Source organism: Echinops telfairi, unplaced genomic scaffold (assembly GCF_000313985.2).
Source record: "Echinops telfairi isolate 266 unplaced genomic scaffold, ASM31398v2 ScPeMD7_7427;HRSCAF=8465, whole genome shotgun sequence".
Classification (NCBI taxonomy): domain Eukaryota; kingdom Metazoa; phylum Chordata; class Mammalia; order Afrosoricida; family Tenrecidae; genus Echinops; species Echinops telfairi.
This window is the reverse complement of record NW_022111327.1, coordinates 3269172-3282385: the sequence shown is the minus strand read 5'-3', so window position 1 is coordinate 3282385 and position 13214 is coordinate 3269172. Positions and strand designations below refer to the sequence as shown.

General features: G+C 40.4%; 1 protein-coding gene across 1 annotated transcript in view; it reads left to right on the top strand.

The window, feature by feature from the left end:
• Positions 1 to 13214, top strand: part of MORC4 (MORC family CW-type zinc finger 4) — a 52438-nt gene that overhangs the window by 2543 nt on the left and 36681 nt on the right. Inside the window, exons 3-4 of the mRNA XM_004710029.2 lie at positions 4947 to 5079; positions 12987 to 13204. Coding sequence (XP_004710086.1) covers positions 4947 to 5079; positions 12987 to 13204 — 351 coding nt within the window. The remainder of the gene's footprint in view (positions 1 to 4946; positions 5080 to 12986; positions 13205 to 13214) is intronic.

The following is a 13214-nucleotide window of genomic DNA, read 5'->3' as shown; positions in this document are numbered from 1 at the left end:
TGTGCTGAAAAATCAGCACAGCACAGATTCTTTTAGCAGGGGACAAAAATAAGAAACCCATGTACCAGATGCATGTGCTTTGTAGACCAATAAATGGAATTGTATCAGCAAAGATGAAGCAAGTACTTTGGGAATTCAGAGGACAGGAGGGATGACTTTCAGCTTACTTGGGAAGAGGAAGGTTAGGACAGGCTTTATAGAGGAGGTGATATTTGAGCTGAGATTTGAAGGATCAGGACATGTGGGTATGAGTGTGCCTACAGGGTTTTGCAGGGGTGAGGGTGTTGGGTGGTTCAGACATTCCAGGCAAAAGAAACAACTGTGAATAAAGGCATGGAAAAAAAACACTTAAGTGCTTCAAGTTCACAAATAGTAGAAGCTGTGACATTCACAAATAGTAAAACTGATTGGTCTCTAGTTCGAAAAGAGCTTTCACAAAGAACTTTAAAAATTTTTTAAATGGTGGTTTTCTAATTCTCACCTTCACTCTGCAGTAAAGGGAAACAGACCCAGAAAATTGAATTGTCCAAGGTTACATAGCTAGTGAGTGGCAGAGGCAGTACTCAAACACAGGTCTTTTTACTCATAAGTACCACGCAGGAAAATGGGGTTGGAAAGGTGAATTGGGAGCCCAGGATGTGACTCAGTGACTTGGTACAGAGACGTGTACTCTGAAGTTTTCTGAGTACAGAGATGTCAAATCAGAAACATGGTGCAGCAAAGTCCATTTTGGAGCAGTGAGTGCTTAAAGTGAACTGGAGAATAGACACGACACTGAAAGACAGTTAGGGATTTATCCCAATGATTAGAGTGGGAGAAAGTGAGCTCTGGAACCTGAGTGACAATGCGAATAAACCAAAGACCAAAGTCACTGTCACGAGTGACTCAATGATGACTCAGAGTGACCCTCGGTGGGTTTCTGAGACTGATACCAAGGGCTCAAGTAGAAAGAAAATGTCTTGAAAATAATGATGACAACAAATGTACAAATATGCTTGACACAATGGGTGCATGTATGTATGGTGATAAGAGCTGTATGAACCCCCAATAAATTAATTTTTGAAAAAATTTCAAAAGAGTCTTGTGATAGGTGATGAACTGTGACAAAAATACTCTTGCTAGACCCAGTAGGGAAACATCTCAGCCCTGATGGCTTTTTCCGTGTTGGTGGAGGCCTCCATTCCAGAACAAGGCAGAGCAGGAAGTGCTGCCGCAAAGCCTGCTCTACATCTCATTGTTTCCCCTGGGAAGCTTTCAGGAGACAGTTCTCATTGTCTCCCAGGGACTGATGAGGTATGCGCTTTGGTTACACTCCTCTAGTAGACATAGGCCAGATTATCTAGATAAGATAGATTAGCCAGAATCTGTTCCCTCCTAGTCTTATCTCAATTCTAGGCAAGGGGGAGGTGGGAATAGGCTCCTCCCACTCAGGGATTGTGCAGAGCTAAATCAGGGGAGAGAAGCCTTCCTAGAATCTGGTAGCACAGAACATTGTATGGGCCTAATGAGGGGATAAAGAGGATCTGGTTGTGCATCCCTCACCTAAGTGGTGGGTAAGGCATAAGGATCTGCCTATGGTCCTGCCTGTCCATATACTTCCAAGGGTTGAGTTAGAGTATAGGTTCCCAAACGTATTTGATATAAAACTAATTTTTTTCCAGGAAAAAAATTACTCAGTGCAGCCCCTGGCAATGAAAAACTTTGGTACTCTAGCTCATAGTCTAGAGCAGGGGTGTTAAACTGACGATCCGTGGGCTGCATGCGGCCCCCGAGGTAATTTTTTTGTGACCCACGGATGCTCTGAAATAAAATGAAAATAGAAAAAAAATGTTATGAGGAAAATAGCGCTTAGGGAAGATCGAGGCAATACTGTACACACAATTCCCTCGTTACATTTTATTTCAGAGCATCGTGGACCACAAAAAATTACCTCCGGGCCCACATGCAGCCCTCAGGCCACCAGTTTGACACCCCTGGTCTAGAGTAAAGTGTAGGCATCTGCTTTTGCAGCCTTCCTGGATCGGTCCAGTGCCCCCTAGTGGGGCAGTATTGCTCACTTTGGGAAACATCGGGTTGGGAGATAGAGCTTTTTCAAATGGCGGATAGCACAGAGCACATGTTGCTCACCTTTGGGAGGGTGCAGCTGCAGAAGATGGACTTGAAAGGAGCCTCCAGATTGGTGCCTTGTCATTTTTAGAAATTCACTTGTTGGGAGGAAGTGGAAGGTCACTTAAAATGGGGAAAAAGTGCAAGTTGTACTTACTGGTGATGCCCCTCCCCATGACACCTTTGCTGCTCAAGATGATCCAGGCCTCCTGCATGCCCCAGGGGGTAAATTAGCTGTAGCTACTGCGGGCAGTTACTCCTAACCTCTGAACTATGTGAAAACTCTGTTGTCTGTTTCTTTGTTAGTCTTCTATTTTCTTAAGGACCCGGTAAGGTTCAGGCAAAACTGAACTTTAATTTATCTTCTTGGCTTGAAACTCTGGGAGTGCAGGGTGTGGGGAGCTAGTTATTTTGTAAATTGAGAGGCTTGCGACTTGATACGTTGAATGCTCTGTTGTAAAATTTGTAATTGGAATTGATGTGCTTGGTGTTTGAGTTGAGAACGGTCATTAATGTGCTAGAGAGATTAAAAACACGTGTCTAAAGTTTTCAATGTAGAGATGAGGCCTTGAGTTTGACGAGCTAAAGGGGTCAATCTCCTTAGCAGAGGATGCCTGCCAGCAGGAGTGAGTGATAAACCCCAACCCAAACCCGGAGCCCACTTGCCAAGTTTCTCCAATCAATGGAGGCAGCATCACAACGCTAAATCTTCCTGACAGCTCTAGTACAAGTAGAAGAAGAAGAAAAAAAAACACCAACAAACAACTGGTACCTTTCCCAAAGTAAAGAAAAGACCAAAAAACTTTTTCTGATAAGGCCACTTATAATTCCTGCCCAAAGTTGGTCATTTGTCTTGCAGTTAAACAGGCCACATGGCCTTAAAAGGTCGACTGTATCAGACCCCTTACCTCCCTTCAGGGGTTATTAGCCATGCTCTGTGGCTGTCAAAAGACTTTTCCAAGCTACAGTTGTGTGGTTTCGGTCCCATCAGGGGCTCTGGAGACACCATGGAAGCTCTTGAAATGAATCTGTGACAACCTCCAAGTGTCCTTGATACTGGTAATTGTACTGGTTAAAAAAATGAATGGTTTGACTATGTGTGACATTTCTCTTGATTGTAAGGGATGTTCCCAATGGAGAAATGCCACTATTAGAAGAGTGGTAGTGGAATGAGGATTCAACCAGCACCCCGCCTGCTCGCCCAACTCAAACACACGTTCTCAGTGCAGCAGTGTAGGATGTCAGGGAACAGGAAGGAGGAAGATGGGAAAAATCTCTCTCTTGATTAAAGGGTTAGTGGAAAGAAGAGGGCGGAAGGAACCTATCCAATACGCAGTGGTTCTCAACCTTCCTAATGCCACAACCCTTTAATACCGTTCCTCATGTTGTGGTGACTCCCCAACCATAAAATTATTTTCGTTGCTACTTCATCACTGTCATTTTGCTGCTGTTATGAATCAGGCAACCCCTGGGAAAGGGTCAATTGACCCCCAGAGGGGTCATGACCCCCAGGTTGAGAACCGCTGCAATAGGTCCATGTATTTGGGCTGCTCAGCCATACCCACGGCACAAAGATGTGACTACTCAGCACGTCTTCGGTTTGGGCCATGGTGATTTGTTAGAATATGGCTATGCTTGATATATCCTGGGAGTCTTGAATAATGAACACATTGTGAAGATCTGACTCGAGGAATCATGAAAGATTCCACATTATTTCTCTACTTTTAACGCTTTGCTCTCCATTTCATAGCAGAGATGGTCAGCCTCCCCTTTAAGATTAAGTACAAAGCACTTAACCAGAGTTGCTACTCTCTAACTTCCCTTCACTGGCATTCACTGCCTTCTATGCAGGCCTTGGAACACTTTTATTTTAACCTCCTCCTCCTCTTTCAGTGAAGTGCCTATTGGACTATAAAGGAGGAGTGGTAATACTGTCGGCATTCTTGTCTAGGAGGTGATGTCTTAAGAGTAGAAAATAAAATAATCACAAATAAACTGTTCTATGTGCAATACTCATCGATGTGTAGCATACTTGTGCATTCTGCTTTTCTCACTTAAGCCTCCTTTTACCGTATGTGTGCATGAGCATAAAGTGGCTAAAAGACAATGAGAAAAAGAAGCAAAATGTTTGATACCCAGGAGTAGTTACTTTCCCCACAGTCCCTGTAGTTTAAGGGGAGCAAAGGCTGGTTGGAGATCAGCCATTACATGCAATCGAAAAATTGACTTCATAATTCCATCTGCTGCCATGTGTGTTATTCTCTATAACCCAGAAGGGCACTACCATTCATGGTCTCGGCCCAAGTTCGGGAGCATCCCTGTGAGAAGAATAAAGGATGATTTACACCTCTTGAGATTTTGATAGAATAGAGGTTTCTGCCCCATTACTGGAAAGTTCGCTTTAGCTGCTTCACTTTTACAAAAGACCTGCATTGCTACCTGCTTTTGCTCACTGAAAGAAATCTGAAGAGGATATATGCTTTTACACACACACACACACACACACACACACACACACACACACGAGGCAACATGCCTAGTGAGCAGCAAGAGCAGCCTGGATCAGCCCCTTCCCTAGGAACTAACTACACCGTCGCACTTGGCTGTGAACACTACTCCAGTGTTATTTTAGGTCTCTTGAGTTGTTTGGGATGATTTGCTAGGTTTCTCCTCAGGTTTGAGCCCTCAGAGATATTTCCTATATAAATTAATGGTAGTTGCTTTTTTACTTTACGGCATTTCGGCCTATGAAAGGTCTCAGAGGTCTCATACATTTGGATAGTCAGGCAGACCTATCTTCAAAAAAGATGGCTAATATCACAGATTTCTCCCTTTTGCAGATAACGCTGTAGATCCAGATGTATCCGCTAGAACAGTCTTTATAGATGTTGAAGAGATCAAGGGTAAATCTTGTTTGACCTTTACTGATGACGGATGCGGAATGACACCCCATAAACTACACCGGATGCTCAGGTACAAAACACCTTTAACCTCTTTCTCTTAGCTTGACTTTATGAACTCTATTTCATGTTTAATGATTTTCTTGAACATTTTACCTCCCTTTTATTGATGCAAGAAACATTTTCTGAGCATCAATGTTGTGCTCATGCACTGGTTATGAAGCAGAGTTCTGGCTTTCTTAAGGCCTATCTGGAAATTCAGATAATTAGGCGGTAAGCAGGATAGTAGTGAGGACAATGGTAGGAAGATATGGGATGCAATGAATGGGATCAGTCAGTAGGGGCCCTGATCTGGTTTGGAAGTCAGGACATGCCACCCAGATGAAGTGATATTTAACTGATATCTAAGGGTGAGTCAACTTTAGCTGGAGCAAGGAGCAAGGGACTGAGAGTTCAGGCAGTGAGAAGAGTCAATATGAGAACAGAAGGCTTTTATTGGTCTGAGATTTAGAATGGCTTAATAAATATATCTCCAGAGAGTCAAGTTAGAGCTGCCCCTGTGAGTTTCTGAGACTTGAACTCTTTGTGGTAGTAGAAAGCCTCGACTTTACAGCTAGCCACCCAATGTGTAACCCACTATGCCACCAGGGCTCCCTATAATAGCCTAAACTCATTCTTGCATCAGAAGTCTTAGAGTTGGAATGATTTGTGGATTACAGCCCTAAAGGTTAGCACCTGAGTATAATTAAGCCCTACAAAAGATAAGTAGAAAACATTCACTCACATGATCTATGAAGGTTTTAAAGTAGAACTGAAAAGGTGGGAAATTCTCTCTCTTCTCTCTCTTTCCATATGTTCAAAACGAACTTGTATGCCCACTTAAGTTTTCCTTTTCCTCTTGTTTTAGCCTTTCAGATCTGAGGGGTAAGTAATCTGGAGGGTTTACATTTTTAATTTGATCTCATTTAAATTTTTTTTCCTTGTTAAACCCTCTACTTCTCCCCTTTCCTCAGTCCCGCTCACCTTATCCCCACCCCAATGTCCTTGGCCTCCACATAGTCATCAAAATTTCACCTATTGATGTATAAACCATATTTCTTTGTCATTGTTTTTCCTTACAGCAATGACATTAAATACTTTGTAAGATTTGCCAACAGTTTGCAAGAGTTATCTAAGCATGATGTTTTCTAGTTTGGTCCGTGTCTTGTAGTGTTTAAGAGAATTGTCACTGTTTTTTATAGAATAAAGTTCCATATACCAGAGTTTGTTTATCCACTGCTCTGTAGTTGGGGTTTGGGGCGGTTTCCATGTTTTTGCTATTGTGGAAATTGCTGCAATAAACATAGGTGTACATATGTCTGTTTGTGTTTTACTCTTAATTTATTTAGAGTAATATACCCAGTAGAGAGATTGGGTTTGCATTTATTTACAGAAGTGTTATCCTGGTTTCCATCATGATTGTACTACAGATCCACCAGCAATGTAAAAGTGTTCCTATCTCACCACATCTTCTCCAGCATTTGTTATAGTCCGTTTTATTGAATTTTGCCAAATGTGTCAGTCTGAGGTGATATCTCATTATTTTAATCTGTATTTCTCTTATTTCATGTGGTTGTTGGCTGCCTAGATGTCATTTTTGGAAAATTGTTTATTCACGTCTTGTGCCCATTTTATTGATTGGATTATTGGTATCTTTCTTCTTAAAATATAGCAGTTTTCTATTTTAGATTTGCCCTTTATCTGATGTATTATTACTAAATATTTTTCCCATTCTCTGTTGACTCTTTTGATGGAGTTTTTTGATGTGCATAAATAACATATTTTTAGTAAGTCCCAGTCCTTTATTTTGCCTTCTATGGTGTGGACATTTTTCATTATGTTCAGTAGTGTGTATGTTTATTCCTATTTTTCCTTGATGATCTTAATAATTGACTGAGGTGTATTTAGGACTTAGATCCATTTGGAGTTTGTTTTCCTACACAGCATGTGGTATGGCTCTTGTTTCATTCTTGGGCAAGTGAAGATTCAGTTTTTTTAGTACACTTTGTTGAAAAGCCTGTCTCTGGCTAATTTAATGTGTTTTTTAGTTTGTTATCAAAAATCAGGTGTCTATAGGTATTTGGTTGTAGTTCTGGGTTTCAATTCCAATTTTGATTCTAATCTATCATTGTCTCAGTACCAGGCTGTTTTGATTACCATGGCTATTTAGTAGGTCTTTAAGGTCTGGGAGTGAAAGGCCGCCTACTTTGTTTATTATTTTTAATAGTGTTTTATTTATCCTAAGTTGCTTTTCTTTCCATATAAAGTTGGCAATGAGTTGTTCTATTTCTTTGAAACATTATGGTGGGATTTGAGTCTGATTGCACTGAATTTGTAAAGTAATTTTGATAATACTGATATTTTTATAATATTTAGTCTGACTCTCCAGGAACATGGTAACTTGTTCCATTTATGTAAGTTTCCTATGGTTTTCTTTGTATTTTGTTTCTCTGGTGAGATTTATTCCAAATTTTTTTTTCTCTTTTGTGTAGTTATTGTAAATGGTATTGTTCATTTGATAGATTTTTCAGTATCATCATCCAAAAATCCAACTGATTTCTCTATGTTGATCTTACGGCCTGCTATGCTGCCAAAATTTTTAATTAGTTTGAGCAATTGTTTAATTGAATCATTGGTGCTTTCTATAGATAGGATTATGTCATCTGCAAATGAAGAAACTTTTATTTTTGGGGGCCTTTGTGGATACCTTTAATTTCTTTTTTAATGTCTTACAGCTGTAGCTAAATTTTCCATTCCTGTGTTAAATTAAAGTAGTGATAAAAGACAACTTTGCCTAGTTGTTTTCGAAGAAGAAATGATTTCAATTTCTCCATTCAATGAGATGCAGTCTATTGGTTTTTATTAGGTTGAGACATTTCCCTTCTATACCTATTTTGTTGAGCGTTTTTTATTAGGAATGGATGTTGAATTTCATCAAATGCCTTTTCTGGTTGCCATTATTAAATGTTTTGATCAAAGACCTGCCATTCTTAAATGCAGATGGATCCTAATCAAAAGGAGGAAAAATGTGGAACAGAGGTTCCAATTACCATGGAAACCATTGAGACCAGGGGAACCCTTGGATTTATTGCCTGGAAATATTTTCGAACCTTGAACTGGAATAAAGTCATTTTAAAACTAAATTTATCACAGTGACTCTAAAGCACAGATGAGAACTTTTAAGAGGCAGAGGATCTAAATTAATGGTGGTAAAACAATATGGGTCGAGATAGTGAAACTGGTAACCTTTGTCTTTGACGTACATAATGTAAAACTGGTTGAATACTTGTTTGTTTTGTTGTGTATATTTTCAGCAAAAAAAGAAAAGATTAAGATATTAAAATACATCTTTAGATAGAATGAAATAAAAATATTTATATGCCCACTTCTGTATGTGCTAGGTGTTCCCCCCCCAGTATTGCATATATTCTTAATGACTTCTTACCCCCTATCACACCTTATTCCAGTGACATGGGGTCAGATTGTAGACCAAACAAATCTGGTTGCTTTTGATTTTGACTGTGGGATTAACATTTGTGAAAATTAGTTATCGTTGTAAGATAGGATTAAGAAGGAGGATGGTTTCAAAATAATAACGAACTCTTTGGGTTCCAGATTCATTCGTTCATTATTGTTATGATGGCTATTTTTTTGGGGGGGAACCTGTGACTTTGGGGGGAGAAAATAATAGTACAAAGCTCTTCTCCCTGCCACTGGATCAATACTGACTCATAGTGACCCCTTGTGGGTTTCTGAGACTATAATTGTTTATGGGAGGAGAAAGCCCAGACTTGTTCCGCACAAAACTCTCTAGCGCATAGAAATACTATTTGAGCTATATAGCTAGCACATTGCAATCATAACCACATTTTCAACTCTTTATAATACTCTTCCTAATTTCAGACTAATAAAATAGCTATATAACTGCAGCACAGTGTCTCCCACAGATACAAAATTTCTTTGAAATTCAAATGAAAATGAAAGGATAAGCCTCTTATTAAATTCATTTAAGGTCCTTTAGTTTATGGAAATAGTTTGTGAATCAGCTACTTTTTATATTCATCTGCCTTTTGAAGCAAGATGGAAATCTCTTTCAAAGTCAAGGATTTAAAACAACTATAGATCCCATAGATTGCAAGTATTTTACCTGTGTTTAGTAGTTTTATTTCATTTCCCCCCAAATTCAGAGGATAACAAGGTGCTCAGCAATCTATGATTCTCTTATATTTCGTAGTATGTCACCAATAATTCAAGGAAACAACAGTTCTGATCTTATCAGTTCCTGGCGCATGCTAATGTGTTTTCTTGGGCAGTGTCCCAACTGAAATTTACCCCCCTACAGTCTAGATTCTTGACATTTTAAAGTACATGGGAATAAGCTGCTTTATTTTTGGATTCCACCCAAAGAACAGATCTCCAAGCCCCTTGTACAAACAATGTTGTGTCTTCAGAGGGTTGATCAAATAGGACTGATATAGACGAAAGAAACTACTAGTCTAAGGCAAGAAATCCCTGTGGAAAATTTTTGAGCAATACCAACCTATAAAACTTATTCCTCAAAATAGATATTGTGTTAGTCTGGGTACATTAGAGAAACAAATCCACAGAAACTCATAAGTATAAGAGAGAGTTTTATATAAAGGGTAAGTGCACATCAAGAAAACATCCCTACCCAGTGCTGCCCAAGCCCACAAGTCCAACATTAACCCATATGTCCAACACCAATCCACAAAGTCCTCCTCCATCTCACAAAGCACACACAATGATGCCGGCTGCAGGAGGAAAGCAGAATCAGTGAAAGAGAGGGTAATCATCTCAGCACTGGCAGGGGTCTCCACGTGGCTGCTCCAGCACCCGGGGTTGCATTGGGGTAGGTACATGGGGCTTCTCCTTGGGGATGTCTTGCAGGAAGTGAGCCTTGCCAGCTGAAGCAGGGAACTGGCTAAGGTAACTGCACCCTGGTCTGACCATCACAAAGCAAGAGACCCAAGAACTAGAAAGGCGAAGCTCACCAAGCCATTTATCTCTCTGCACTTCAATTAACCCCACATGGGTTTATTGGCCAGGTTGGCACAATAAACTAACAACCTCAGATATTGAAAGAGAAGAACTTTTATTATAGATAGTTATTTGATTAGTAGCAATTGCCAGTGCTCATAAATCATCTTACCTATAAGATCACTATGAGTTGGAATCTACTGGATGGCAGTGCTTTTAAAACAAACATTGTATCAAATGATGGTACAAAATACAAATTCATAAATCCAAATTATTTTGTGCAGAGGCCCTGATTTTTAAATCAGAAGTAAGAGTAGAGGACAGCTCATGACCATTCTCAGAGTGGCTTCTAGAATTAGTTGAAAATCAAAATTAAATATTACTTTGTAATATGAAGGAAAGTCAAGACATATTGTTACTAGGCTTCCAGTTCACACACATTTGGGTTTATTCCAAACAAGACATTAAGCATGTCTCTGCAATCAGTAGATGAGTTGTCATCGTCTCCTTAGGGACAAAACCATTGGCTTCCTAGAGCCTCTGCTAGGCCAGTTAAAATTCAAGGCAGAGAGGTCAGCTGGGAAGGTTATGGCAACTGTTTGGAATTTCAAAGAATCGTTTTGATAATTTTATCAAAGGACACCTGGGGATCATGGGGTCTTATCAAGAAGTTTTAAGAAAGCTGAAAATGACCTTAGTGAGAGCAAGGCCAGAAACATTTCATACATGAATTTTTCCCAGTGGGACCATGCACTTGCATATTCTGTGAAGGTCGCTAGCAAAGGCTACAGGAATATTGTTGGGAAACTACCTTTGTTCCCCCTACAGTCCTGATCTTGCCCCTTCTGACTTCTTTCTGTTCCCAAAGCTAAAAGAACATTGGAAAAGAGCATCATTTGATTTCCCTTGAGAATGCCAAGGCTACCCGTATGATGTGTAAGTCCACAGAGCACAGAATCCTTCAGGGGAAAGTTGGAAAGATGGAAACCCTGCCTTCAGAAGTGCATAGACCTAGATGGAGGCTATGCTGAGAAACAATAGCTTCACAGTGTGATATTTTTGTTTAAGAGAAGTTTCGTGATTTGGGGGAATACTGTTTGAGTTACTCTTGTGTAGCTTCCCTAGAGTATATAATTTGATCCTTGTGATAACAGCTCCATATTTTCTGTCTAGCCATTTGTACCACAAAAGCCCTGAAACCCACTGCCCTGGAGTCAATTCTAACTCAAAGCAACCCTAAAGGACAGAGTAGAGCTGCTCCTTTGAGTTATTGAGACTGTAAATCTTCAAGAGTGGGAAGCCTCATCTTGCACCCATGGAGCAGTTAGCAGCCCTGTGCTTAGCTCATAGGGCCTCCAGGGCTCTAGAAATTAAGGAATGCCTAAATCTTACTTCTATAAGTTTGTTCCTGGAAGACCAGGGTCCATAGACTGCAGAAATGTAATGCTCTCTTGTTTGTTTGTTTGTTTTTCCCAAAGGAACCACTGCCCTACCAGTTACCCTTCTCTGTGGTTAGGTTTATGTGTAGGTCACACAAAGCACATCCAAAGTGTCCACTGTAGAATGACATAATGGCATCATTGTAAACCACTTTGAGGTAGAAAATTGAAAGTTAGCTTGCTTTCTTAAGGAGTAAACACAAAACCACAGCCTTCAGCTAGGGAAAGCCAACCCTCTCTGCTCCCAAAGGTAAACGGCAAGGCCAAGCTGCTGAGCTGTGGCATATAGAGAGTCCTATTGATATTGGAGAATCTGCATGCATGCATGAACTTTCCCCTGACACTGTCTCTCTGATTAACATTTGTGTCTGTTATACTTAACAGTGCAGGGCACGTCACTTAGTCAATATTTATTGACTGGATGGTAGTGTAAAACATAATAAAATTAGTCAATGTGGATGAAAACAATCTTAAAATTAATTTCACTTGTGGTGGAAAGAGAATTATGAGAAAGCTAAATCACCGTTTTTCATATTTCATACATTTTTGTTTCTTTGGTTCCGTTATTTTGGGGTGTGTCTGGATGGAGGTTATAAGAAAGGGAGGGGTGGTAAATCTGGTTTCCAGATTAAGCTGATCATTAGGGGCTACAGAGACTTGTTGAGGTGACTCAGTGAAAGGTTCTTAATAGAACAAGAGAGACTTTATGCTGCAGCTGTTTGCTGATATTCAAGGCAGAACTACCTATTTTTATCCCTTGGCCACATTCCAATGAACTGTCCCTGCAGATGGAGCAAAGGGTAAGTAAGAACGGGAAGGGTTATCCTTTGGTTGGAGAGTTGAAATTGTCAAGAAATATTATCTCTGGCTTTCAGATTCCTAGAGGGTGACATTGCCAGGGTCGAAGATGCCTTGACTCGTCCTTCGGACCAATATCACTGTTAGCCACTTTGGATATACTCGGAGATAACCACCTTTTTGATTCCCTCCAACTTTCTTTCTAGCCATCAAAGCTATTTGACAAGAAAGGCAGCTTTCCCTGGCCTTCTCCAGCTTATGTCTGTTCAGTGTGGGTTAAGGGGCATTCTTTATTGTCACATGCAGTGTTTCTCAGAGTGGGCAATACCACCGCCTGGGGATGCTGGAATGATCCAAGGTGGCTGGAAAAGCAAATACTTCCATTTGATCCTGGATTAGGGGCTATAGTGCAAAAGTTTTCACTGCCAGCGGTGAACTGAGTAATCTTTTTCTCTGAAAAGGTGGAGGTAGGTCATAAATGTGGGAACCTATTGTCTACTGTATGGGGACTGTTTGTATACACACAAATCACACAAAAAACTCAGTCCCATTACCCTATAGTAATTTCCTGTGTTTTTAATAATGCCAAAAGGAATAAAAAAAAGGTAGGGGCTTTTCTAAGCGTTCTTCATTTGTTATCCACACATTCTACCGATGTTAGGGTGCTTTGCATTTGTCTGACTTCTTTTTTCTTGTGTACTTACAGCTTTGGCTTTACAGATAAAGTAATGAGGAGGAGCCAGTGTCCGATTGGGGTCTTTGGTAATGGTTTCAAGGCAGGCTCCATGCGGCTAGGAAAAGATGCTCTTATCTTCACCAAGAATGGGGGTACTCTCACTGTTGGGCTCCTGTCCCAGACCTATCTGGAATGTGTCCAGGCCCAGGCAGTTATTGTACCAATTGTTCCATTCAGCCAGCTGACAAATATCCTTTT